Consider the following 26,061-nt stretch of genomic DNA (forward strand, 5'->3'; position numbering starts at 1 on the left):
TCTGGGGGAGGGACAGTGCAGCGGCTGCCCAGCGCAGCGCTGAGCGCGGGAGAGAACCACACCAGACCAGACCAGGCAGCAGCAAGAAGAAGCTGGCAGCGGCGGCAGGTTAGGGGTTAGGGGGCGAAAATTACTTGCCTTGCCCCGGGTTAGGGGGCGCAAATTACTTGCCTTGCCCCGGGTTAGGGGGCGCAAATTACTTGCCTTGCCCCGGGTGCTGACAACCCACGCTACGCCGCTGAGACAGCTGTATATCCCTGCATTGAAGGGGGTTGGACTAGATTCAGTGGCGTGGCGTGGGTTGTCAGCACCCGGGGCAAGGCAAGTAATTTGCGCCCCCTAACCCGTGGATTTGCGCCCCCTAACCATAACCCCCAGATGTTGCGCTCGGTGCGGCCGGCCCCCCCTGCACCCCCCACGCTACACCACTGACTAGATTATCCTCAAGGTCCCTTCCAACCATACCATTCTATGATCTCTAATATAGAAGGATCTTGGTTGTAGGGAGGGGCACTGCCTTTGAAAAAGAAAAAAAGCTATATGAAGTTCTGTGTGGAACCATCACCAGCAGATTTTGGGTAAGGATGCAAGCTGAAGAAGCAATCTGAGTTATGGGCACACCCATTGATCTTTGGACGCGAGATGAGTTCTGCTGGGAATGGCATTGGGAATGACAACAACAATCTTAAAAGACAGCTTTTCCTGCTTAACGGTTAGAAATAGCTGGCACATAATAAATCCCCAGTTCTCTTGTACTTCTTCCATGGGACAAAAGCTTCTCAACATGAGGTTTGGTTCAGTGGATAAGGACGTAAATTTTAACGTTGAAAGGATGACTAGTTTATATTCAGATGATTAATTCAGATTTAAAATCCCCAGAAACCTTTTCAGGGAGAATGTCTCCTGAGCAGTTTCGTTTCAGCTGCAGCCCAGATACTGCCTGCATTGGAAAGATCACATTTTCTGTTCTCGAAACTCACTTCAGGTAGAATTTGTTGATACTATATGCGACTTCTCCTTTTCTCTCTCTCTCTCTCCCAGAGGCCTGCTTCTTCTTTTTGGTCATTCTCACCAGAATCCCCTTCTGGCCTCAGAGTTCAAACCTCAAGATTTCCACAATGCAACGGAATTCCTGAGTCCTCCGTTGAGAAACTCCGGTCCAGATATTTAAACATCCCATTTCCTACATAGACATCACACTTTATAGCAGGAGGGCTGGTGCGGGGAGACCATTAACCCCTGATGTTACTGAACTATAACTCCCCACCAGTCCTAGCAAGCACAGCCAATGACCAGGGGTTTTGGGAGTTGTAGTTTAGTGACATCTGGAGGGCCAAATATTCCCCACACTTGCTTTATAGCAAGGACAGGGAACCTCAAGCTGGGGTGTGTGTGTGTGTGTGTGTGTGTGTGTGTGTGTGCAAATAATAGCTGTCAATGTTTTCCTTTTTTAAAGGGAAATTCTCTTATTTCGAATAGGATTCCATGGAAGAAAAGGGAAAAGTTGACAGCTGTGGTGCAAATTCATCTCCCTCCAGGTTTCCAGGTCTGGACCTTGGAACACTTCCCAGGTCATTCCCCCTTTCCTCAGGTGACACAACTCATGGGCCTTGCTTCACAACCTGAGAGTTTTTGGCTAGCTGGAATGATGTTGTCCAACACTGATGACATCTCTTACATGCCGGCCTACTGGCATGCAAGACACAAGTGGTGCTGTGGTCTAAACTACTGAGCCTCTTGGCTGATCGGAAGGTCAGCTGTTCGAATCCCCGCAAGAGAGTGAGCTCCCGTTGCTCTGTCCCAGCTCCTGCCAACCTAGCAGTTCGAAAGCATACCAGTGCAAGTAGATAAATAGGTAAGGTAAGGTGGCGGGAAGGTAAATGACATTTCCATGCATCAAAAGTGGTTTAGTCCTGCTGGCCACATGACCTGGAAAGCTGTCTGTGGACAAAGGCTGGCTCCCTCGGCCTGAAGCGAGATGAGCGCCGCAACCCCATAGTCGCCTTTGACCGGACTTAACCATCCAGAGGTCCTTTACCTTTTTTACCTTTACGGGGGTAAAATTTACATCCATTGCTTTGCCATGCAATATGGTGGCCTGCTTTCCTTCCAAGTCTCTTGCTTCACACAAATTAGCCATGGCAGTATAGTGGTACCTCGTGTTACAGACGCTTCATGTTCCATACGCTTTCAGGTTAAGAACGGACCTCCAGAACGAATTAAGTTCTTAACCTGAAGTACCACTGTATAGTGGTTAGTGCAGACCTTCCAAGTGTCCCTATTTTCCAGGGACTGTCCCAGATTTACAGAAGTCCTCTGTTTCTGATTTGATCCCAGAATGTCTTACTTTTCCTTAAGATTTCCTTATTTTATTGGTGAAATGTTGGGGGGTGGGGGTGGGGGTGTCCCTATTTTCATCAGATAAATGTTGGAGGGTATGGAGTTTTGTGACCTCCAAGCCAATGAGATACAATAAGTAACTATATAACCTTTAGAAGACATCTGAAAGCAGCCCTGTATAGGGAAGGTTTTTTTAAAAATGTTTTATTATGTTTTTATATATGCTGGAAGCTGGGGCAACCCAATCAGATGGGTGGGGTACAAATAATAACATTATTAGTATTATTTTCATTCTCATGGAATAGGACGTCCCTATTTTCATCAGAGAAATGTTGGAGGGTATATCTGTAGGTGCCAGTGTTTTGCGGTGTCTGATTTTAAACATCTTTGTACTTTGGATTCTAGGCAGTGCTTTTTTTTCTGGGGGGACGCATACCCCTAAACATTTTGTGAATCTTTGTACTTTTGTCCATTTACTGTATTTATTTTTCCTGATATGAACTATAAAATGGTGGTTTTCCTGAGTCAAAACGAGAGTACCCCTAAACATTATTTTTTTAAAGAGAAAAAAAAGCGCTGGTTCTAGGATTGGATTTTTTTGACACAAATCCATTGATGTTCCAAAGTGCCCACCAGGGGGCGATAAAGCTCTCTCTCTCTCTCTCTCTCTCTCTCTCTCTCTCTTACACACACACACACACACACACACACACACACACACACACACACACACAGACTTTTCATGTACTTTCTTGGTTTTTGATTTCCTCCACAGAAATTCCTCCACCGGCTTCCGTTTCTTCTTCTTGTTTTGCCCCGATAATTACCAAATGAGGCCATGCGTGGGTGTGCTTCTACCTTTGTACAACCCGGCCTCTCGGAAACGCTGAAGAAAGTGCCTTTCCCAGGGGAAATCATTGGGCTACAAAAGTGAAAGTTGCACTCCCCTCTGTGGCGAGGGGTGGGGTGAGAACAGAAGATGGAGGGGGGGGAGAGCCTATGATGTCAAACCTTCGGTCTGACAGCTCTTTTCCTTGCGATGACTCGTGACATGATTGTGTCGATGTAGGCAGGGGAAAACAGGAGCTGATTTTTCTTCAAATGGTTGTTGTTTTATCTGCCCACTTAATTTCGTATCAAACAATTCCAAAATGAGCCACACTCGGGTGTGGAGTGGGGGGGCTGATGGGGAGGAACCAGAAAAACCACAAATGTAATGACCTCAACATTTTCATTCTTCGGAAGAGCTCAGTATTTCCACTCTCAATGAAATCTCCCTCCCCTTTCTTACAACACAGGCTCACAAGTATATATAAACCAGTGGCATCCCCAAGTATTAAGCACCACTCTCTGAATGAACACTCCTGCCAACGGCCAATTCTCTTACGTCATTCCAGGATGCAGCTTACAATGAAAGCCATCATTTCAGGTAACCCACCTTTCTCAAGTTCAGATTACTTCTTCTTTGTTGTCTTTTTCCTCCCTTTCCCTTTCCCTTTCCAAAGTTCACTGAGGACCGCTGTCAGCGCCTTCTGCCCTCTGCAGTCCAAAGTGTGACCGCGGTTGAACTTTCAACTCTATCCCTCTAGTTACTCCAAAGACCTCTGAGCATTTTGGGGCAGCGTGAGAAAAAGATGGTTTCCCTTTTTTTCTTTTTTGGCAGACTTCTGCTAAACTTCTTGGCAACTTCTGAAAGATTCCCCCCATATTTCTGGCTGTTGGGAGAAACACTTCACTTATCGAATTAGACATTTTAATCCCCCTCCCCTCCCAAAAGGAAGTTTGGAAAGAAGGGAAATGTTATCCAGCGGTTGAAGCAGCTCAGATTGTATTCAGCCCATCATAAAAAAGGTAAAGGGACCCCTGACAGTTAGGTCCAGTCGTGACCGACTCTGGGGTTGTGGTGCTCATCTCGCTTTATTGGCCGAGGGAGCCGGCGTACAGCTTCCGGGTCATGTGGCCAGCATGACTAAGCCACTTCTGGTGAACCAGAGCAGTACATGGAAACGCCGTTTACCTTCCCGCCAGAGCGGTACCTATCTACCTACTTGCACTTTGTGCTTTTGAACTGCTAGGTTGGCAGGAGCTGGGACAGAACAACAGGAGCTCACCCTGTCACAGGGATTCAAACCACCGACCTTCTGATCGGCAAGTCCTAGGCTCTGTGGTTTAACCCACAGCGCCACCCGCGTCCCACCAGCCCATCATAGGGAGCAATCAAACCTAGAATGAAGGTATGCTAACCTCTCAAGGTTTTGGGCCTCTCTAAGGAATTATTCTGTTCTTCCAGTTTGGGATTCTTAGATTGGGTCTCCTTTCCTGTTTCATAGGCTCCCCCACCCCACCCCACCCCACTAGTCAGGCTTACCTCAATCAGTGTTACAGAGCATATCTTTCTTCACTGGATTTTCCTGAACTGTTTGGCAGTTAGAATAAGCAAGATAAGCTTTCCAAGAGCTCAGCTGCCAAGAGGTGGACAGCTTATTGTTAGAGCTCCTGAGCTGTTAATTAATGCAAACCCAGAAAAGTTTAAACAACCACCACCCCAAAACCTCAGCATCCTCTGACACCTTTAAAAGGGCAGTTAGAATGGTAGAATTGTAGAGTTGGAAGGGACCCTCAGGGTCATCTAGTCCAACCCTCTGCCAAGCTAGAATCAAGATAAGCTTTGCAAGAGCTCATGTGTTAGAGGGATGAATATCTTCTTGCTAGAACTCTTCAGCTGGTGAATTAATGGCTAATAATGCAACCTGTATAAGCTTTTTAATAATAATAATAATAATAATAATAATAATAATAATAATAATAATGCCCCAAAACCTCAGGGTTGTCCAACACCTTCAAAAGAAAACATACCCATTTATTATAGTGTGTACATTCTAAGGCTGTGCCATTAGAATTCACCAGCACAAGACATTTTAATGGTCACTAGTCGGGATAAGAGATAAATTCAGTTTGCTTCGCATTTTAATTTGGATCTACCTATTGTGCACTTCCTGGAACTGTATACAAACTGAAATGTAGCCATGCTTCAAAATTTCACACTTTCTCCAATTTTGCAATGCAAAACTCAGTACAGAGTGGCTGGGGCAACCCAGTCAGATGGGCGTCATAAAAATATTATGATTATGATTGTGATTATGATTATTTGTAGTACTGTATACAAAATGTGCTTTGTAAGGCAAAATTGGATACAAAAAATGGGCGTATTGGGCAAAATTTAATACAAAAAGATGTGTATAATGTGTGTGGGGGAGGAACATGCATTGTTTAAACTTTAAAAGTTCAGAAAATGATGTGGAAATGTAGCAAACTGAATTTAAGATTGAAAAAAACGAGAGAAAAAGAAAAATGGATGGATTTGCCCATCTGTAGACACTAGCTACAAGATGGTTTTTAGATAGGGCTAGACAATTTCTGGCTGCTTTATCCATGACTGGCGAACGGAACCAAACCTCTGACTAATAATACCTGCCTGGAAAAAGGGCAACAGGAGAAGCCGATGGGCTCCTGGAGGCATCCAGGTGGAAGTGGATGGTTATTGGAATGTTGGACCTGAATGCTACCCAGCAACAAATCACCTCTTCCTTCCTTGGAAATGTAATAGCTTTCACTTGAGGAGTAGCTTCTGCCTGTCATTGCAAAGAGATATTAGTGTGATCTCCTTGGACATCCAGCCTGACTCTTGAGGAACAGAGCTGAATGCTTAGCACGGAATCAACCGCAGATCTTAGGGGAGATGCTATCACCAACAGCTCCTTGAGTCAGGACTGCCTAAGTCATGTGCTGCTATTTCCCTTATCGAACAACCTCCATGGCAGCAGCAGCGGTTTTCCGAAACCGCTTCCTCTTCCTGGAGCAAGACTGCCCTCCTCCTCAACATCCCATCAACTGAAGGGTGCACTAGCCAAACGATTTTGCTGTAAGTCTGAAGGGTGGGTGGGCATGGCTTGGGGAAAATAGGGCTCAGATTGAGACCTTGGATGGGGAGAGTTTGGCCCACGGACAAGAGGATTCCCCATTTCTGGTGCCCACATCTCTGGAGTTTGGTGGCCCCCCTTAGACCTTGCTCAGCCCATGCACCATATTGTCTTTGCCTAGACATCATGCCCAGCCTTGGCACATACCCACTGGTACTAAACCTCCTCTCCCTGCCACCTTGAGTGGGTCTCGTTGGCTAGCAGCAGCCTCTGCAATTCTCTTTGGAGAAATCTTCTGCCCTTTCTTGCCCAGTTCCCCCTGCTTTCTCTCTCCTCTGGTGAAAATAGGGGTGCCAGTGTCCAAGCTTATGAGCCCCACACCTTTTAGGGTAAGGTTACCAGATTTTTTTTCAATGAATCCGGGGACACTTTTGAATTTCAATAGGAATTATAGGATTTTGACAGTGGACTGATTTGTAAATCCAGGGACTGTCACCGGGAAACGGGGACGTCTGGTAACCTTATTTTAGGGGCCTCTTGACAAAGGATCAAAAATAATATTGATTTGACCTTGAGAGCAAATTGCAACCAATCTTCCTTAGTTCAATGTTATCCCGCTAGAGCTCACCCACAAAGCTCTCTCCTCCCCACCCTGAGATTTTGATTGCCTAGGGGCCTCCACAGGGTTGAATACAGCACTGAGGGACTTCCTTCCATACCCTCCAATATTTCTCTGGTGAAAATAGGGGCATCCTATGGAAAATTGGGACATTCCAAGGAACTGGGGCAGCTTCTGTAAATCCGAGGCTGTCTCTGGAAAGTAGGGACACATGGAAGGTCTGCTTGCAAATGTGCTTCATCCTCTGTCTTGCTCTCCTCCACACATTTGGCCAACTTCCCCCTGCCTTATACCCAGACGCTTTGCCGCTTCTCCCCACCACTCAGTTAACCCCGTACCGTCCTTCTTGGCCCCACGAGGCTGAGCCCACCAAGCTTCTCTTTGTGTTTGACCCCCCTGCTCTTTCGATCGAGCTTTCTGCAAGTTGCTGGTCACTCCCAGACCATAGTTATTTAAGGAGTATATGGGATGGCATGTAGTATGTCTTGGTCATTAAACAGGTCCAGGATAGGGAACTTGTGTCTCTCAAGATGTTGTTGCACTACAGCTTAGGGTTGTCATACAGTTGTACCTGGGAAGTCGAACGGAATCTGTTCTAGAAGTCCGTTCGACTTCCAAAACATTTGGAAACCAAGGCGTGGTTTCCAATGGCTGCAGGAGCTTCCTGCACTCAATCAGAAGCTGCATCGGATGTTCGGCTTCCAAAAAACGGTTGCAAACTGGAACACTCACTTCTAGGTTTGTGGTGTTTGGGAGCCAAAATGTTCAAGTTGCAAGGCATTTGACTTCCGAGGTATGACTGTATTTCAAAAAGTAAAAACCAGGACGCCCTGAACTTTTTTTTAGGAAGGCCCCAAAGTTGTTGAGGTGTTTTGTTTTGTTTTACAAAAACGCAAAACAACAGCAACCTGGCGATTTTTTGGTTGACTTGCCAAAGATCCAGGATAAGGTGCTGCCTTTAGAAAATCCCCCCTGGATGTCAATGCCACCTTTGAAATCCCAGTAATGGGAAATTCGGACATTCGGCAGCCCTACTGCATCTTAGCCGTGTGACTGATGGGAGCGGGCGTCTGACAACATCCAGGGCCACCGAGGTTTCTTAAAGACCCCTGTGAGAAACCCTGGAGAGCTTCTGCCTGTCAGTATAGACAGCACTGAGCTAGACCAACCAATGGCCTGGCTCCATGTAAAGCAGCTTCCTGTGTTCCTCAAGGGAAGGGGCGTAGCTCCTGCTTTGCATGCAGAATGACCTCACATTCAATCTCCAGGAAGGGGTAATAGAGGGGTTCCCTGTCTGAAATCCTGGAGAGCCACTGCCAGTCATAGAATCGCAGAATCATAGAGTTGGAAGATACCCCCAAGCGTAATCTCATCCAATCCCCTGCAATGCAGGAATCTCAGCTAAAGCATCCATGACAGACAGCCGTCCAACCTCTCCTTAAAAACCCCAAATGAAGGAGAGTCCACAACCTCCTTTCTTGTAATTTGAAGACGTTGGTTTGAGTCCTATCCTCCAGAGCAGGAGAAAATGAAGCTTGCTCCATCTTCCACGTGACAGTTCTTAAGATATTTGAAGATGGCTATCATATCTCCTCTCAGTCGCCTCTTTTCCACGCTGAACATACCAAGCTCCTTCAACCATTCCTCATCAGGCTTCACTGCCAAACCCTTGAAAATACAGTGGTAACTTGGGTTACAGATGCTTCAGGTTACAGACACTTCAGGTTACAGACTCCGCTAACCGAGAAATAGTACCTCGGGTTAAGAACTTTGCTTCAGGATGAGAACAGAAATCATGGCACGGTGGCAGTGGAAGGCCCCATTAGCTAAAGTGGAACCTCAGGTTAAGAACAGTTTCAGGTTAAGAACAGTTTCAGGTTAAGAACAGACCTCCAGAACGAATTAAGTACTTAACCCGAGGTACCACTGTACTGAGTTGGATGGACCAATGGGGAAAGACTATAGCGAAGGGGGTAGAGCAATTATTTCACATGAGATGGTCCTAATGTTCAGTGCCTGGCATCTCCAGGTAGGGCTGGGAATGTCCCTTGCCTGAGACCTAAGGAGCTGCTGCCAGTCAGTGCAGACAATATTAAGCTTCTTAGTATAAGGTAGCTTCCTATGCCCTGCTTTGTGTGGGGGGGGGGGACACCTTTTTGTGGGACACCTGCCTAGCGCACAGTCCTCCTCTGACTGTCTAAAAGAGAAATAACTGTGAAATGAAGGAAGAGGTTTTCCCAAATTGCTGCTTTGATGCTGAGCTGGAGATGTTCCCGGTAGGAACCGCTTTGCATATTTGACATTGTTTGGCCTGCGGTTATGAAATCTGGGAAGGTTGCCACCCGTCACTCAGAACTGAGGGGAATTCTGGTGACGTTGGCTGGGCAAAGCTGCACGAATCAAACAATAGCACATGGGAGCTGTGGGTGGCCGGTGAGGGAGGTACAGATCCAGCTATAGTAGCCTGGAAGAGGAGGAGCAGAGAGTAAAGAAAACCAGGGGAGAGTAAGGAGAGGGCATTTGCAATTCGCTCTCAGGACTGGTGGTGTTTGGGGAGGGGGAAATCCAGAGGGATGATTAAGACCATCAGGTGAGGCCACCAATGGCCCATCTATTTCACATCTATATTTTTCATATATATATTTATTTCAATCAATAACCAGTATGGAAGGTAGGAAGCAAAACAGAGCACGTAAAACACAATAGGATACATTAAATACACTATTAAATCTAGAATTAAAAACAACGTAAAATGTTTTTTTAAAAAACAAAACAAAACAGTGAGAAATATAAAATAATTATATCAAAGCAGTAAGAAAACAATGTTTTAAAATTAACCCTGTTCTCGCAGTGGAGGCAGAGGATAGCCACTGTGACCAGCAGCCATGGAGAACATTGTCCTCGCATGAATTTGTCCAGTCCTCTTTCAAAGGTATAATAATAATAATAATAATAATAATAATAATAATAATAATGACATCCAAGTTGGTGACCATCACTGCAGCAGTGAGTTCCACAGTTTAACACTGCGCTTCCTGAAGAAGTTCTTTCTTTTATCTGTGTTCATGAAAATAATGTGCAAAGATGCATTATGGCAGAGGGAATTCCTTGCAAAATAAGTGAATAACTAAAAGTAAAGGTAAAGGTAAAGGGACCCCTGACCACTAGGTCCAGTCGTGGCAGACTCTGGGGTTGCGGCGCTCATCTGGCTTTATTGGCCGAGGGAGCCGGCATACAGCTTCCGGGTCATGTGGCCAGCATGACTAAGCCGCTTCTCGCGAACCAGAGCAGCGCACGGAAATGCCGTTTCCCTTCCTGCCGGAGTGGTACCTATTTATCTACTTGCACTTTGATGTGCTTTCAAACTGCTAGGTTGGCAGGAGCAGGGACCGAGCAACAGGAGCTCACCCCGTCACGGGGATTCAAACCGCTGACCTTCTGATCAGCAAGTCCTAGGCTCTGTGGTTTAACCCACAGCGCCACCCGTGTCCCTTAAGTGAATAACTACACGTGTGCATTAGGCAAAGTTGGCTCTGTCGCACAGTTAGCCCTGGGTAGCGTTTGGCATTTGAAATGCAGCAGAACACAAGCCTCAGTGGCATATAAGCACCCAGAGCCTCCTGCTTCTCTTTCTTTACTTGCTGTATGTTTGGTTATGGGGCACATTGTTTCCCTACTGGACAGCAAACCCTGACACATCCTTTCCTCCTCCTCCTCTTCCACACAGGAGTTGTTCCTTTGCTGCTAGCCATGCACTGCCGACTGGTGCCTGGAAAACCCCTCCTGAGGAACAGGCGGAACCTCATGTGCGACAACATCAGCCCTTGCGGAGAAACAGTCTTCAATCAAATTAAGTGCCAAGTGACACGTCTCAATTTGTCGGCCCCGGGTCTCTTCGATGCCTATGTAAGTTTTGGGTATAGAGGGGAGGCTGGGAACTTCAGGCACAGGAATGTGGCCCTCCAGGGCAGTCTAGCTGGCCCTCAGGACTCTCCCCAGGCCACACCTGATTTGCACCCTCCTTGAGTGTTTTTGCCTGGCCGGGATATGTCCCTGAATTCTGATGATGCTCCTTACTCTCCTGGATAGAGGATGGAGAGAGAGTGTATGTGTAGAAACTAGTCTGTTGTACAAATTTGCATTCGTTGCTCCACCAACATTTGCTTCTGGTCCCATCCACCAATGGCACAGGCCTTCCAGAAGGTTATTTGTAAGGGAATGTGGTCCTTCAACAAAAAATGTGCATCTATTAAAGTTTGCATCCAAATGAATATCTTAGTAAAAACAATATACAAAAATGCATTATGTCAGGGGAAACTGATTTTTAAAAATGCATGCACAAGGGGCAATTGCATGCAAAAATATACGTGCTAGGAGAAAGTCATCCTAAATCGCGGATGAATTTTTACGAGGACCTTAAAAAGTAAAATAAAATCAACGGATACGGAAATGTGTCAAACTGAACCTAAGATGGGAAGGAGAAAATGAAATCAGCAGATTAATCCACTCCCAGAAACATGTTTCTTAATTTGGTTTCAGGTGGGATTTAACAAAGGCGCTTTACACACATTGGTTCCTGCTCTCAAATCTTGATTGTTACTGCCAATGGCCTGCATTAAAGAAACATTATGAAAGATAAAAGCACATTATCCAGATCATAGCATCATAGAATTGTAGAGTCGGAAGGGACCACGAGGGTCATCTAGTTCAACCCCCTGCAATGCAGAAACATAGGACTTGAACCCACAACCCGAGATTAAATGTCTCATGCTCTCCTGACTATTTTTGGCCAGATGTGTATAACAAGGGCATATTTTTTTTTAAAGCAGCATAAAGTAAAGTAAAATGGGTATCAATGCCAGCTCTTAATTTGGTTCCTCCTTCTATCCTGAGCAGCTGGAGAGCCAAGGCTCCCCCTTCAACAGAGCGGAGGTGAAATCGCTTTGCGTCTCCAAAGACACTTTCCCCTCCTTCGACAACCGGACCAGGAAAGAGATGCTGATCTCGCTGTACAAGATCTTCACCTTTTTCAACGCCTCCCTGGGCAACATCACCAGAGACCAGGAGAACAACGAGAGGAAGGACCTGCTGGAACGGCTCAGCAACACCACCACCAAGACGCGAGGCCTCCTAGCCAACCTCACCTGTCTGTTGTGCTCCGAGTACAAAGTCACTGACGTGAAGGTTACCTACGGCTCGGAGGAAACGGGCGCGTTTGAGAAGAAGAAGCAGGGCTGCTGGGCCCTCAGGATGTATTCAGAGACCATCCCGCTCATCGCTCAGGCCTTGGGAAAATGCCACAGGCAGAGATGAGCTTTCGTGTGAGACCATGCTAAGAACTCTTTGTCTGCAGCGTCAACCCAACGTGTTTTGGGTTGTATCCATAGCCCTGGGGATGACATCATACAGTCATTCCTCCCCATGGGTCTTTTTCCTTTCCGGATCAGGAAAGCTGGGGGGGCTGCAGAGTTCTGGAGAAATGTTTACTGGGGGGAGGGGGGGCCGAGCACACCCACCAACCTCAGCTACCTCACCGTGATATGATAAGCTTTTGCACACCTGTTCGCAGTTACTTAGTTTTACAGTCTTCACTACTCACAGTCAGGATGGTCAAAGGGGTTTAAAACGGTGCTCAGTCCTGAGCCTGTATGTGGAGCAGGGAAGCTCCTGCTATCCTGAGCGATTCAGGCTGCACTCCTAACCTTACTTACCTGGGAGTAAGCCCCGTTGAATCCAGTAGGACTTGCTTCTGAACAAACCAGGTTAGGACTGCAGCCCATCTCACTAAGTGGCCGTAGCTAAGCCTCTCCCTGTCTATCTGTCTGTCTGTCTGTCTGTCTGTCTGTCTGTCTCTGGGCTCATCTACACATAGCTTTGCTCTGCATTTCTAGGCACTGATCCATGCTTTAAAGTTCCCTGTCCAAGAACTTTTTCGTTGTTTTTGTCCCAGTGCTTTCTCAGCAAAAAAACCCCCATTTTTTCACCACTGAATTTTGCCTCTGAAACCTAAATTGCTCTTTGTCGCTGGATAGCTCAGTTGGTCAGAGCGTGGTGCTGATAACGCCAAGGTTGCAGGTTCGATCCCCGTACGGGACAGCTGCACATTTCTGCATTGCAGGGGGTTGGACTAGATGATCCTCAGGGTCCCTTCCAACTCTATGATTCTGTATGATTCCAATTCAGCGTTAAAGAGCAGGTTTTCCTGGGGGAACTGGCAGGGCAAAACAGCAACAGCAACGACGACGCTTGTTGAAATTTTTCGAAGGGGAAAAGTTAGGTCCAGAGGTGCCAGCTTGTGAGGGCAATTTGGGGTGGGGGGCGCAACATTGTGCGTGTGACATTGCCACATCCTGCCTCCCTTCCTAAGCCAGGCAGAAGATTCCCAGGCTTTGGGAAGTGTTAACGGGAAAATCCGAGGGCTCCCTTGGACAAAAACAAAGACACCAACCAGGATTACTTGGAGCAAAACAGCAGCCTGTAGGCTTGGCCTTTATTGAACTGTTGCAACAGGGTGCTCCCCTCACTTTCAGGAGAGAGGAAGGACCCGGAAAAATTGTGTGCGAGGCCGTATAAAGACTTGAAATTGCCACCCTGTAGATCAAGACCACCCCCAGAAACATTCTGGGGGTCGTCTTGATTTACAGGGTGGCAATTTCACCCTGGAAACAGTTAACAGAAGGAGGCGTCAGGGGAGCATTTAGGGGACTAGCCTAGTTCCCCTAGTCAACTGACCACACACCACTGGCTTGGACATGGACTGGAAAACCGCAGGCCTGTGCTAGAAAACACAGGGCAAAACATAAGTGTGGGTGAGCCCTCTCGTCTTTCTCTCTGCCTTACCCGACACCATGCTGATTTGCAATACTGTACTGATATTAATACTGACCTACCTTACACGGTTGTCCTTAGGATTATGGCAAGATGGTGTAATACGCTTTGAACCCTCCGAAAAAGGGTTATTTTCTCACGCTCATAACTTAAGATTTCTTTTTTTACCGTGTTCAGTCTCAGATGTTGACACTGGCCAGTTTCAATGTGATTTGGGGTTTCTCGCCGCCCAACTCTTTTCAGTGTTGAGCAAAGGGTAATTAGGATTAGCAGTAGTAGGCGTGCGTTTAAATATTGCATATGCACAATGCACAATGCCTGGGCATCCCTCCTCCCTTTTTAATGGGGGGGGCAGATGGGAATATCGCCCGAATCGTAATGGAGCCAAGCTTTCTCAAAGGTTCCACAGTTTCCTGCGGGTGTTTGTATATTTATTTTAAGAAATAACCAGCAGCTCAAGATTAGGCATGATTCTACAGCTATAATATTTATTAGATGGTATTGTTATTATTATAATAACAGCTCTTCATAGTTGCAACTCCGTGAGTATATCAATAGTTGTTAGAACAGGCGAAAATATAACATATGGAAAACCACAAATGCAGATGAGCAAGCAATTTTAAAAAGTATGTATGCCTTTTTAAAACCACCCATTCCACAGTAGAGATTGAAAACGATGACACAGCAATTATAGGAAAACAGGAAGCTGCTTTATACAGAGTCAGGCTAATGGGTCCATCTAGTTTAGTGTTGTCTACACTGATTGGCAGCAGCTCTCCAGGACCTTAGTCTGGGACCTCCTGACCTCAGATGCCACTGAGCTATGGCCACTTCCCAAATTCATGGACACCAAGAGTCAAAATCCCAGAACCGAAACATCATAGTTTAAAACACTGCATGATACAGAGATAGAAATATCTTCTTGAAACTCTTGGGGAAATAAAAAAAGGCACTTTGCCTCGTGTGATATTAAAGTTGGGGCTGGGGAGACTTTTCTGGCAAGAAGAGCCTTTGGTCCTGTTCCCAAAAAAGAAAGAATGTGTCTGGGAAGGAATCCTCAGACTGACCAGTGAATGTTGACATTTCCCAGCAATGTACGGTGCAATAGAGTGGCGGTCTGGGACCCGATTTTTAAAATGCTTGAATTTGCTTTGCACTCAGCTGACCCATTTGGACAGTTCACTGCAGTCCGTGCCTTCTTCATGCCAGAGGTTGCACTCATGGGACTAGAGGTGGCCCACCTCTCTCTCTCCCCCTCCTCATGATATGAGGAAATAACCTACCTATGCTTAGCCATCAAACTCCAATTATGACCTACCTCCTTGGAGGGATGGTGTGAGGATATTTAATGTTTAGTGATTTGTTTTTGTTGTATAAATATAATTTAATAATAATAATAATAATAATAATAGAGTATATTTATTTGATCTTTGGCAATAGGGTAGCCAATGTGCCTTCCACTGAAAGGAAGTCCAGGCAAAGATTCTGACAGCACTCGCCACTCCCTTCTATGCAGTTCTACTAAGGGAGAGGCCACTTTCCCGCCATTTTAACCCACATGCACTGCCGGCCCACCCATGAGGCAAGGTGAAGCACCCGCCTCAGTCGGCAGAAGCGCAAGAGACGGCATGCCACCTGCCCCACCGCTGCCGAAATGCCCCCCTCTCGCCGGCGAGAGGGATGTGTTCCGGTGTGCGGCATTGACGCTTGTCTCTTTCCCCGCCACCCACCCCCAGGGTGGGCTAAGACAAGCAGTAATGCTCTGAAGAGCGCAGGATTTTATATGACTTGTTTTATATGACTTTAGAAAGAACGTGTCTCGAATGAATAATATATTGTGCAATATTTAAATATTTAATTTTTTATACTATTTTTTTTTTTTTGTATGGAAAGAATGCCTTTCATAAAATAAACATTTCCAAAAAGAAGTTCTGTGGAACCCTGTCATTGCTGATTTGTTTCTGATCTGCCTGGCTTTTAGAAGAGTTTGGATTCGATATCGCGCTTTTTCACTACCCGAAGGAGTCTCAAAGCGGCTAGCATTCTCCTTTCCCTTCCTCCCCCACAACAAACACTCTGTGAGGTGAGTGGGGCTGAGAGACCTCAGAGAAGTGTGACTGGCCCAAGGTCACCCAGCAGCCGCATGTGGAGGAGCGGGGAAGCGAACCTGGTTCACCAGATTACGAGTCCACTGCTCTTAACCACTACACCACACTGGCTTACCTATTTCCGAACGCATGTCGACCATAAGAGTCCCATAGCTGGATCTGGCAAAAAAACAAACACCCATCCAGCCCAGCTTCCTGGAGCCACCTGATTGGCCATTGTGGAATACAGCTTCCCATATCCCTACAGTGGCCAATCAGGTGGCTCCAGGAAGTTCACAGGGTGGGCACAAGGGCAACAGCCCTCTCTTACAGTTATTCATAAGAACATCAGAATCGCCCGGCACTTGCATCAGCCCAGTGACCCATCTAGTCCAGCATCCTGTTCTCACAGTGGCCAACCAGATGCCCCAATGGGAAACCCCAAAGGAGGACCTGAGTGCAACAGCACTTGTGATTCCCAGCAGCTGGTGTTCAGAAGCTTACTGCCTCTGACTGAAAATACGTTTCGCAATTGTTTTTAATTGTCACGGCCTCCATGAATACAGCGGTGCAGTTAGCTAATTTTAAACTCTGGAGTCAGTGGCCCCTTCTTTAGATGGTAATACTGCTTGCTTCGAGGGACACAGGTGGCACTGTGGGTTATACCACAGAGCCTAGGACTTGCCTAGTCAGAAGGTCAGAGGTTTGAATCCCCGCGATGGGGTGAGCCCCCGTTGCTCGGTCCCTCCTCTTGCCAACCTAGCAGTTTGAAAGCACACCAGTGCAAGTAGATAAATAGGTACCGCTGTGGTGGGAAGGTAAACGACGTTTCCGTGCGCTGCTCTGGTTCATCAGAAGCAGCTTAGTCATGCTGGCCACATGACCCGGAAGCTGTACGCCGGCTCCCTTAGCCAGTAAAGCAAGATGAGCGCTGCAACCCCAGAGTCATCTGCGACTGGACGTAATGGTCGGGGTCCCTTTACCTTTACAGCTCGTTTCAAAATGTAGTAAAATGGGTCTCTTTTGCTAGGTCCACCATCCTTGGACGTGGGTGGTGGGTGGATAGCCCAGGAGAGGGCCTTCTCTGTGGCAGCCCCTAAGTTGTGGAATTGCCTCCCCACAGAGGTGTGCTTGGCATCAAATGGGGCCTCCCTCCGCATTATCACCAGGGGCTGCCCCTAGGTCTCAGGGCTCTGAAATCTCGGGATGCTCCCAACTTGGCAAACTTATGCAGGTGTGCATTTTCCAGAGAACCAGACTGTGAGGCAGCAATGAGCGAGAGGCAGTCTGGACCTTCACGTACTGAAAATCTCCCCAGCGCCAAAGGGAAGAGCCATATGATGATTTGCAAGCTTGAAAGGCTGGAGGGCAGGCAAAAGGATCAGATAAAAGCCTCAGCCAGCCCTGAGATTCCATCATTTAGCTAAGCTCAGACCACCTAGGTCTTCCAAAGGACAACGACCTCCTCCTCCTCCGGCTAATAAAACTGGGTTGTATCAGTGCACAAGAAGGCGATTGTGATTTTGCATGCCGAGTGATGAAATCCTCCCGCCAAAGGCTTGCAGGAGCCTTGCCAAACCTCCCCGGAGTGAGACAGAAAGCGGACAGAAAGCGGATGAGCTAAGATCCTGTTTGATCATCGCCCTTCGTCTCTGGGGAATGCAAAATCCCTTTTCTCTCTGGGAGGAACGACATGCCCCGTCAGGTTGCTTAGGCCTTTCCTGGGCTCCCCGAGGGGAAGAAATCACGAGGGGTGTCGAGGGATGACCTTTGGCTGTTGGTGATGCAAGGCGGCCGAGGCCGGCTTGTCCTTTTGGCAGCCCCCATACAATGGCCGAGAAGGACAAATGCAGCATTGATGGCTCCTTTTAGACTTCCCTGCAGAGAAAAGGTCTCACCATGTGTCACTGACTGTCCTGCTGAGACGGCATCGGAGTTCTGCGTCACGCAGACCCACGGCAGCCAAACGCTTAATCCAGGCTCTCCCTTTTGGTTCTGAGGCACGGAAGCCCTGCCCTTTCGGGGCAAGGAGAATCAGAGGCCTGTTCCTGCTGCCTCCGCAGGGCACGGGATGGTGAAGCTGGAGGACAAATCTGTTCTTTCGGTTGCCCTTTTAAACGGAGTTTAAGAAAGAAAAGAAAGTCTGTGGACTCTGGGCTGTGTAGTTACACTCAGATGAGCAGCCTGGAATTCTTTGCTTGCTTAAAGCATCTGCTTGCTTCTTAGGTAATCATGAAGCCTCCTCTAGCGTAACCAAATGGAAAGAAAGTCAGGGGTTGAGCGTCTCGGACATTCAGAGCTTTTATTTAAATTGAAATATTGAAATACTTTATTGTCACTTATACAACTTGTATACAGTGAGATTACATGAGCACCACCCCCACTCAGCTCTCTTAGTCTTAATTCCCCTCGTTTACTGACGCACACCCACCAAACCCGAAAGTCAGTTGCCCAGTTGTTTTCTTTTCATTCAGCAGCCTAACAGTCCACGGATAGAAGCTGTTCTTTACCCTGTTGGTGCGACTAATCATGCTTCTATATCTTCAGCCCGAGGGCAGGAGATCAAGAAAGTGCCGGCCAGGGTGTGAATCATCCCTGAGAATTTTCCTCACTCTCCTGAGGCAACGTTCTTCCTCTATTTCATCCAGTGGATTCATGGGACAGCCCATAATATCTTGTGCTGTATTCACCACCCTCTTTAGGCACTTCCTATCAGTTGATGTCAAACCAGCGTACCACACAGTATGAAAGGACACTTCTATTGTTGACCAGTAGAAGGAGATAATCAGATGTTGATTGACATCGTTCTTCCACAATACTCTGAGGAGATGGAGTCTCTGTTGGGCTTTCTTAACCACCTGGGTTGTATTGATATTCCAAGTAAGGTCTGCACTGAGATAAACTCCTAGGAATTTAAAGTAAGAGACTCTCTCCACAAAGCCCTCCCCAATATACAGCGGGGCTAGTTCTCCTCTCTTCCTCCGAAAGTCCAACACCATCTCCTTTGTCTTGCTGATATTAAGGAGCAAGTTGTTCCCTAGGCCCCGTGTAGATACTTTGTGGACCTCCCCTCTATGCACTGATTCGTCTCCAGCTGTTATTAAACCCATTATGGTGGTGTCATCTGCAAACTTAATAATTGCAGTAGACAGTCAGATGGTACACAAACGTATGTATACAATGAATACAGGTAGGGACTTAGCACACATCCCTGTGGCATGCCAATGCTGATTTTTAAGGAATTAGATGTTATTAGATGTTAGGGCAGAGATGAAGAAACTTTTTCAGCCTGATGGCCACATTACCTGATGTGGGGGTTGCATGCCAGTGATGGGAGGGACAGATGGCAAAGGTTGCACAGCAGGTACCATTTTAGACATGCATGCACCAGAGCCACACAGACAGAAACACACCTCTCCATCCAGCCAAGCAGTCCATGGACTGCAAGAAGATTCAAGAAGAGAGTCCCATGGACTGCAAGAAGATCCAGCGTATCCATTCTTAAGGAACCCAGCCCTGAGTGCTCACTGGAAGGACAGATCGTGAAGCGGAGGCTCCAATACTTTGGCCACCTCATGAGAAGAGAAGACTCCCTGGAAAAGACCCTGATGTTGGGAAAGAGGGAGGGCACAAGGAGAAGGGGATGACAGAGGATGAGATGGTTGGAAAATGTTCTTGAAGCTACAAACATGAGTCTCACCAAACTGCGGGAGGCAGTGGAAAACAGGAGTGCCTGGCATGCTCTGGTCCACGGGGTCACGAAGAGTCGGACACGACTAAACGAGTAAACAACAACAACCATCCAGCCAAGCAAGATGCACTTCCACCATCCAAAGGCAGAAATTCTCAGAGGATGCAGACTGGTGCATAGCAACACAGGATGCTGCCTTACACAAAATCGGACCACTGGTCCATTCCAGCTCAGCGGCTGTCCAGGAGTTCAGGCAGGGATGTCTATCCCAGTCCTACCTGGAGACACCACTGGGGATTTGAACCTGGGACCTTGTGCACACAGTGCAGATGCTCTACCGCTGAGCTACATCCCTTCCCCATGCTCATGTGCTTTCCAAGAACTGGGTTTCCGCAACCAAGGCAGAGTTCTCTATCTTCTTCTTTCCATCTGGCCATGCAAGTTCTTACTGCCTCACACCAGCATGCGCGGAGCAGCACAGCAAACCAAAAACGCCTTTCCCAGAATACTCAATCAGGCCAGAGGCATTGGTCAGGAGTTCACCAGGGTTTCAGTTCATGATTTTTGAATTTATTCTGTTGTTCATTGAAGGAAGCAAAAGTAGATATGGAATTTCCTGAACTTTTTGGAACAACATTAATCTCAGACTTCCAAGGGTGGGGGAACTCAGGCCTAGAGGCCAAATGTGGCCCTCCAGGCCTGTTTATCAGGCCCTCAGGACTCCCAAGCCAGACCCTCACTGTCTGGCTCTGCATTTGCCTTGAGAGTGTTTGCTTGGCTGCGTTGGCTCCTGGAGCTGTGATAATAGCTCTTGGCTGTGGGGATGGTTGCTCCTTTAAGACTGGCAGGGTGGAAGGTAGGAGGCCCACAGTAGATGGAACCAGAGCCCCTCACCCAGCACTTGCTGCCTGAAGCGCTCTTCTCATTATTGCCTAATGATAAGGCCGGCCCTACTATTAGAGTGCAAAACCCCAGCCCATCGCGCTTCAGGTGCATTGCAGAAATTTAGCCTGCAAGGACCTGCAGATGACGACTCAATCAGGGAGCCCAACAGTAGGTGCAACCAGAGCCCAGGACAGGCAGAGCCAACAGACTCTAGTTTTGCCCCCATCCTCTTCCTTTAATGGAGCAGAGGGCTATTGAGGGCTACTAGCCACGATGCCTATGCTCTGCCTCCACAGTTGCTTTTGAATACCAGTTGCTGGAAACCACGGGAGGGGAGAGGGCTCTTGTGCTTAGGTCCTGCATGTGGGCTTTAGGGCATCTGGTTGGCCATTGTGAGAAGAGGACGGTGCACCAGATAGGCCATTGGTCTGACCCAGCAGGCTCTTCTTATGTTCTTAACACTGAGGCGAAGTAGGAGTAAGCTGATAACCCTTCTGGAATGGCAGGCAGGTGGGGATTGGCTAATGGCAGACAGAGGCTGGTAGGGCAGTATATAACATAGGAACCTCTGATGGCTGCATGAACGGAATGTGGCACACTGTGCAACAGGAAGAGGCATGCCTGTTGCTCCAGCCGCTTTTTGCCTCTGGCCACAGCCACCACTGGGATGTGGCCCCTAGAAGGTTGTTCATGATGGAACGTGGCCCTCGGGCTGAAAAACAGAGGCAAACATTTCACAGATATGAATTTAAGGATGTCTCAAAATGGACATCTTGGACCACGTCAATTTCACAGGTTTCTGTTCATTAAGTCCCTGCCGTCCTGGTTCTGCACCCGTTTGAAATTTCCCCCCACCTATGCTGTAATATACAGTGGTGCCCCGCAAGACGAATGCCTCGCAAGACGGAAAACTCGCTAGACGAAAGAGTTTTCCGTTTTGGAGGTGCTTCGCAAAATGAATCTCCTATGGGCTTGCTTCGCAAGACGAAAATGTCTTGCGAGTTCTTGCAGGTTTTTTTCCCTTCCCCCCCTTTTTTTCTAAGCCGCTAAGCCGCTTATCAGCTGATCCGATAAGCCGCTAAAAGCCACTAAAAGCCGCTAAAAGCCGCTAATAGCACTAATAGCGCTAATCCGCTAATCCGTCAATGGGCTTGCTTCGCAAGACGAAAAAACCGCTAGACGAAGAGAATCACAGAACGGATTCTTTTCGTCTTGCGAGGCACCACTGTAAGGTCCCAGAGGCTAGAATCAGTGGGCTCCCACAACTGAGGCCCAACCAAGCTCTATGGCCAAGGTTCATGCGGGAATCTGTGAACCTTCACAATACATGATGGAATACATGATGGTTCCTCCACAGCTGTTACAACAGCGGCTGCGAGTGTCCCAATGCCATCCCCAGGGAGACCCTCTCTCAGGGAGTTTCCCTTTCTTTCTGGTTGCGTGCAAAAGTTCTGATCCGGGAGCAAAAGTCATCTGTCATACAGATGTGTCATGTGGGAGCCTAAACTGCCCCTGTGAGGGGAACGGGGTTGTCAAAACATTGCCACAGAACATCTTGTGTCCTCTGGTGACACCAGTGTTGGACTGACATAAAGAGTGACTGAAACAGCAGATGTGAAAACTCAGCAAGAGAATGGCGGGAGTATAAAAAAGAAAGGCGAAGAATTTCACAGCTCCCAATGCAAAGACATATCGATCACATTGCACACAAGAACAGAAGAGCCTGTAGGGCCAGGTGAGTGGTCCATCTAATCCAGCATCCTGTTCCCACAGTGGCCAATCAGACGCCTGTAAGGAACCTGGAAGGAGGACCAGAACACAAGAGCCCTCTTCCCTCCTGATGTTTCCAGCAACTGGTATTCAGAAGCATTGCGGTCTCAAACTCTGAAAGCATTGCATAGCTATGTTGGGTGGCAGCCATTGAGAACCCTCTCCCCAATGAATTGGCCTAATCCTGTTTTGGTGGCCATCAATACCTCTTGTGGAAACAAGTTCCATGGCAGAGGGCCTTCTCAGCAGTGGCACCCGCCCTGTGGAACGCCATCCCATTAGATGTCAAGGAAATAAACAACTGTCTGACTTTTAGAAGACACCTGAAGGCAGCCTTGTTTAGGGAAGTTTTTAATGTTTGATGTTTTATTGTATTTTTAATATTTTGTTGGAAGCCATCCAGAGTGGCTGGGGGAACCCAGCCAGATGGGCGGATTATAAATAAATAAATTATTATTATTATTATTATTATTATTATTATTATTATTATTATTATTTCATTTCTTACATCTTTTATCTACCAGTATTCAATTTAATTGGATGTTTTAGTGTTCTGAGAGAGGGAGAAAAGCTTTTCTCTATCCACTCCCTCCATGCCGTGAATAATTTGTAAAACTTATGTCAAATCACCTCTTACTCGCCTTTCCACTAAACTGAAAAGTCCTGGGCACTGCAACCTTCCTTTGTAAGGAAGTGGTTGTATCCCCTTGTTCGTTTTAATACATAACCAATGCTCTCTTTTTTTTGCACATAACGCCAAACCACGGTTTACTGAGCGATTCTGGATTTGGATGTAACAGGGAAGTCCAGCTCAATTGCATCTTCCTTTGTTTGGTTTTTCCACTCAGGTCAAGGGAAGAGCAAAATGGGAGTGACCAGGCACCACGCACCATGGCAAGCCCGTATCTACCATTTGCCTGCTCACTGCCAACCTGCATTTATAAAGAAACAGGTATTGCAAAAGCATCATTAGTATACAATCGTCTTTCCTCAGAAGGAAACTTCTTTAGAATTGCTAAGCTCTCGGGGGCATGAGGAGTGTGGAACATTACGCTATTGGGGCTGAAAAACAGCAAGACCAGATGATAAGATTATGCACTTGCATTGAGTTCAGTAACATAATCTGATCAAATCGTTGATCATGCTACACTGTTATCAGTTTCGGTTCTCTATGAATAGGAAATGTAGGCACGTTGTGCATGAGATTTGCAGCACTGGAGAGCAGCCAGCATAAAAAAAAAGAACCTTCTCACAGTTGAAAATGCTACCTGGAAGAGTTCTGTAATTTGGATCAGGAGAATTTTTCCATGTTTAATTAAGATCTCAGTGTGCTTAAGATGCAAATTTCCTTTTCTTGAGAAGCTCTTTTGTTCAGGGGGAACAAATCTGGAGAACAAGGAAGGGCCAGAAGTGAAGTAGGATGAATCCCTCCAATCTGGTTTCTCATTTTTCTAATCTTAAATTCAGCCCTCCACATTTCCACATCGGTTTTCAAATTCTTTTGAATAAAAGCCCTTATGAAAGCTCTCCGCCCACACTCGTGCATGTTTCTTCTAATAAGCATATGTTGACATGCAAGATGTTGCACACATTTTTTTCAAAGCAATGTTCCTGTACAGAAGGATTTTTGAACGTTGTTTTCATTAAAATATGGATTTGAGCACACATTGTTACCCTAGGGTGTGCATTTTTGTACACTTTGCTCAGCTGGAGAACTGCCTTGCAATATTCAGAGGAGGGAGACTTTCAAAGGGCCTCTGTATTTCAATTCCTGTACTGAATCGGAAAGTGTGATTTGGGTAGAATTGTCTTCAAATCTGTTGGCAAGCAGGGAGAGCAGCAGAGCTGCACCAGTGCTGCCTCACCATCCACAACTTTCTGGATTACTGTAATGCACAGTGTGTGCGCCTTCCCTCGCAGCTGGCCCAGAGGCTACAGCTGGTGAAGAATGCTGCAACACATGTGGCAAGCGGTGCTCTGTGTTGGGCACATATCACACCAGTTCTAAGGGGATCTGCGCCAGCTGCCTATTAGGTGCTGAACCAGTTTTAAGGTCCTGCTAGAAAGCCCTGAGGATGCGGGTGGCGCTGTGGTCTAAACCACTAAGGCTCTTGGGCTTGCCGATCAGAAGGTTGGCGGTTCAAATGCCCATGAAGGGGTGAGCTCCTGTTGCTCGGTCCCAGCTCCTGCCAACTTAGCAGTTTGAAAGCATGCCAGTGCAAGTAGATAAATAGGTACCACTGTGGTGGGAAGGTAAACGGCGTTTCCATGCGCTGCTCTAGTTTCGGTGTTCCATTGTGCCAGAAGCGGCTTAGTCGTGCTGGCCACATGACCTGGAAAAACTGTCTGCAGACGAATCCTGGCTCCCTTGGCCTGTAAAGTGAGATGAGCATCGCAACCCCAGAGTCGTCTGCAACTGGACTTAACTGTCACGGGTCCTTTACCTTTACCTTTTAAAAAGCCCTGAACAACTGGATCAGGTTACAATAGAAATCATCTTCCACTTCACTGCCTGGTCAGGGTAATAAGATCGGCAAATGGAATCTGGCTAGCTTGCCACACCCTTGTGATCATTGGCTCGTGAGGGGCTTTATCACCAGTGGGACCAGTGTTGTGGAATGCTTTTCCATCTGAAATATGAGAGGCTCCATCAGTATTGGCATTCCTCTGGCTCTTGAAGGTGCACCTGTTTAGGCAAGCATTCCCCAGAAGCTGAACCACTTGATCTAATTGTTTTAATTGCTCTTTTTCTGTTTGAATGGTCCTTTTAAACAAGCCTGTTTTATTGTATGACAGATTTTTAAAAAACATTTTGATTAAATTGTTTTACTGCATGTGTTAGTTATAAGTGACTATTTTATCATTGATTTTATATAGTCGTACCTTGGTTTTTGAACAGCTTAGTTCTTGAACTCCCGAAAGCCCGCAAACCCGGAAGTGACTGTTCCGGTTTGTGAACTATCTTTGGAAGCTGAATGTCCAACAGGGTTTCCGTGGCTTCCGATTGGCTGCAGGAGCTTCCTGCAGCCAATCAGAAGTCGTGTTTTGGTTTTGGAAGTCGAACGGACTTCCGGAACGGATTCCGTTTGACTTCCAAGGTACGACTGTAATCTGTGAAGTGCTTAGAAGCCATTTTGTCATGTTAGTGGTTTGCTTAATTATTTAACCACTTATTTAGAGAGAGGGTTGTCTAAGTGTGTGTGGAAATAAGCCTACCATAAAAAGATAAAGGGACCCCTGACCATTAGGTTCAGTCGTGACCGACTCTGGGGTTGCAGCACTCATCTTGCTTTATTGGCCGAGGGAGCCGGCGTACAGCTTCCGGGTCATGTGGCCAGCATGACTAAGCCGCTTCTGGCGAACTAGAGCAGCACATAGAAACGCCGTTTACCTTCCCGCCAGAGCAGTACCTATTTATCTACTTGCACTTTGACGTGCTTTCGAAGTGCTAGGTTGGCAGGAGCAGGGACCGAGCAACGGGAGCTCACCCCGTCGCGGGGATTCGAACCGCCAACCTTTTGATTGGCAAGTCCTAGGCTCTGTGGTTTAACCCACAGCACCACCCGCGTCCCTAAGCCTACCATACAGAGCCCCAAGGCTAGCAATGCTATTTATTTCTCAGATCAGTCTTTACCAACATGGCCCACACCAGTGTATTGAACTTCGGTTCCGATCACCTCCAGCCAGCACAGTGGCGTAGCGTGGGTTGTCAGCACCCGGGGCAAACCCGTGGATATTAGCACTGCGAGTGCGAGCGCCCCCCCCCTAGATGTTGCGCCCGGTGCGGCCGGCCCCCCTGCACCCCCCACGCTACGCCATTGAGCCAGCACACCTTTGCTCCCATCAATCCTTGCAACCTATGGCCATTCCAGGTGGGGTTGATGAGAGTTGTACAGTAGTCCAAAACAACTGGAGGGCACC

At 47.2% G+C, this 26,061-nt stretch overlaps 1 protein-coding gene and 1 long non-coding RNA gene across 2 annotated transcripts in view; both read left to right on the plus strand.

The window, feature by feature from the left end:
- Window positions 1-2,195: 2,195 nt before the first annotated feature.
- Window positions 2,196-26,061, plus strand: part of LOC310695056 — a 64,896-nt gene continuing 41,030 nt past the window's right edge. Inside the window, exon 1 of the long non-coding RNA XR_014519901.1 lies at window positions 2,196-2,237. This is a non-coding gene — a long non-coding RNA (uncharacterized lncRNA). The remainder of the gene's footprint in view (window positions 2,238-26,061) is intronic.
- On the plus strand, window positions 2,995-13,452 carry LOC310694975 (leukemia inhibitory factor-like). Its single transcript, XM_083478918.1, has 4 exons — window positions 2,995-3,188; window positions 3,639-3,769; window positions 10,607-10,785; window positions 11,776-13,452. The coding sequence occupies exons 2-4, from the start codon at window positions 3,739-3,741 to the stop codon at window positions 12,190-12,192; spliced, it is 627 nt and encodes a 208-aa protein (XP_083335044.1). The 5' UTR covers window positions 2,995-3,188; window positions 3,639-3,738; the 3' UTR covers window positions 12,193-13,452.

Source organism: Podarcis liolepis (genome assembly GCF_965112155.1).
Source record: "Podarcis liolepis genome assembly, chromosome: 15".
Taxonomy (NCBI): Eukaryota; Metazoa; Chordata; class Lepidosauria; order Squamata; family Lacertidae; genus Podarcis; species Podarcis liolepis.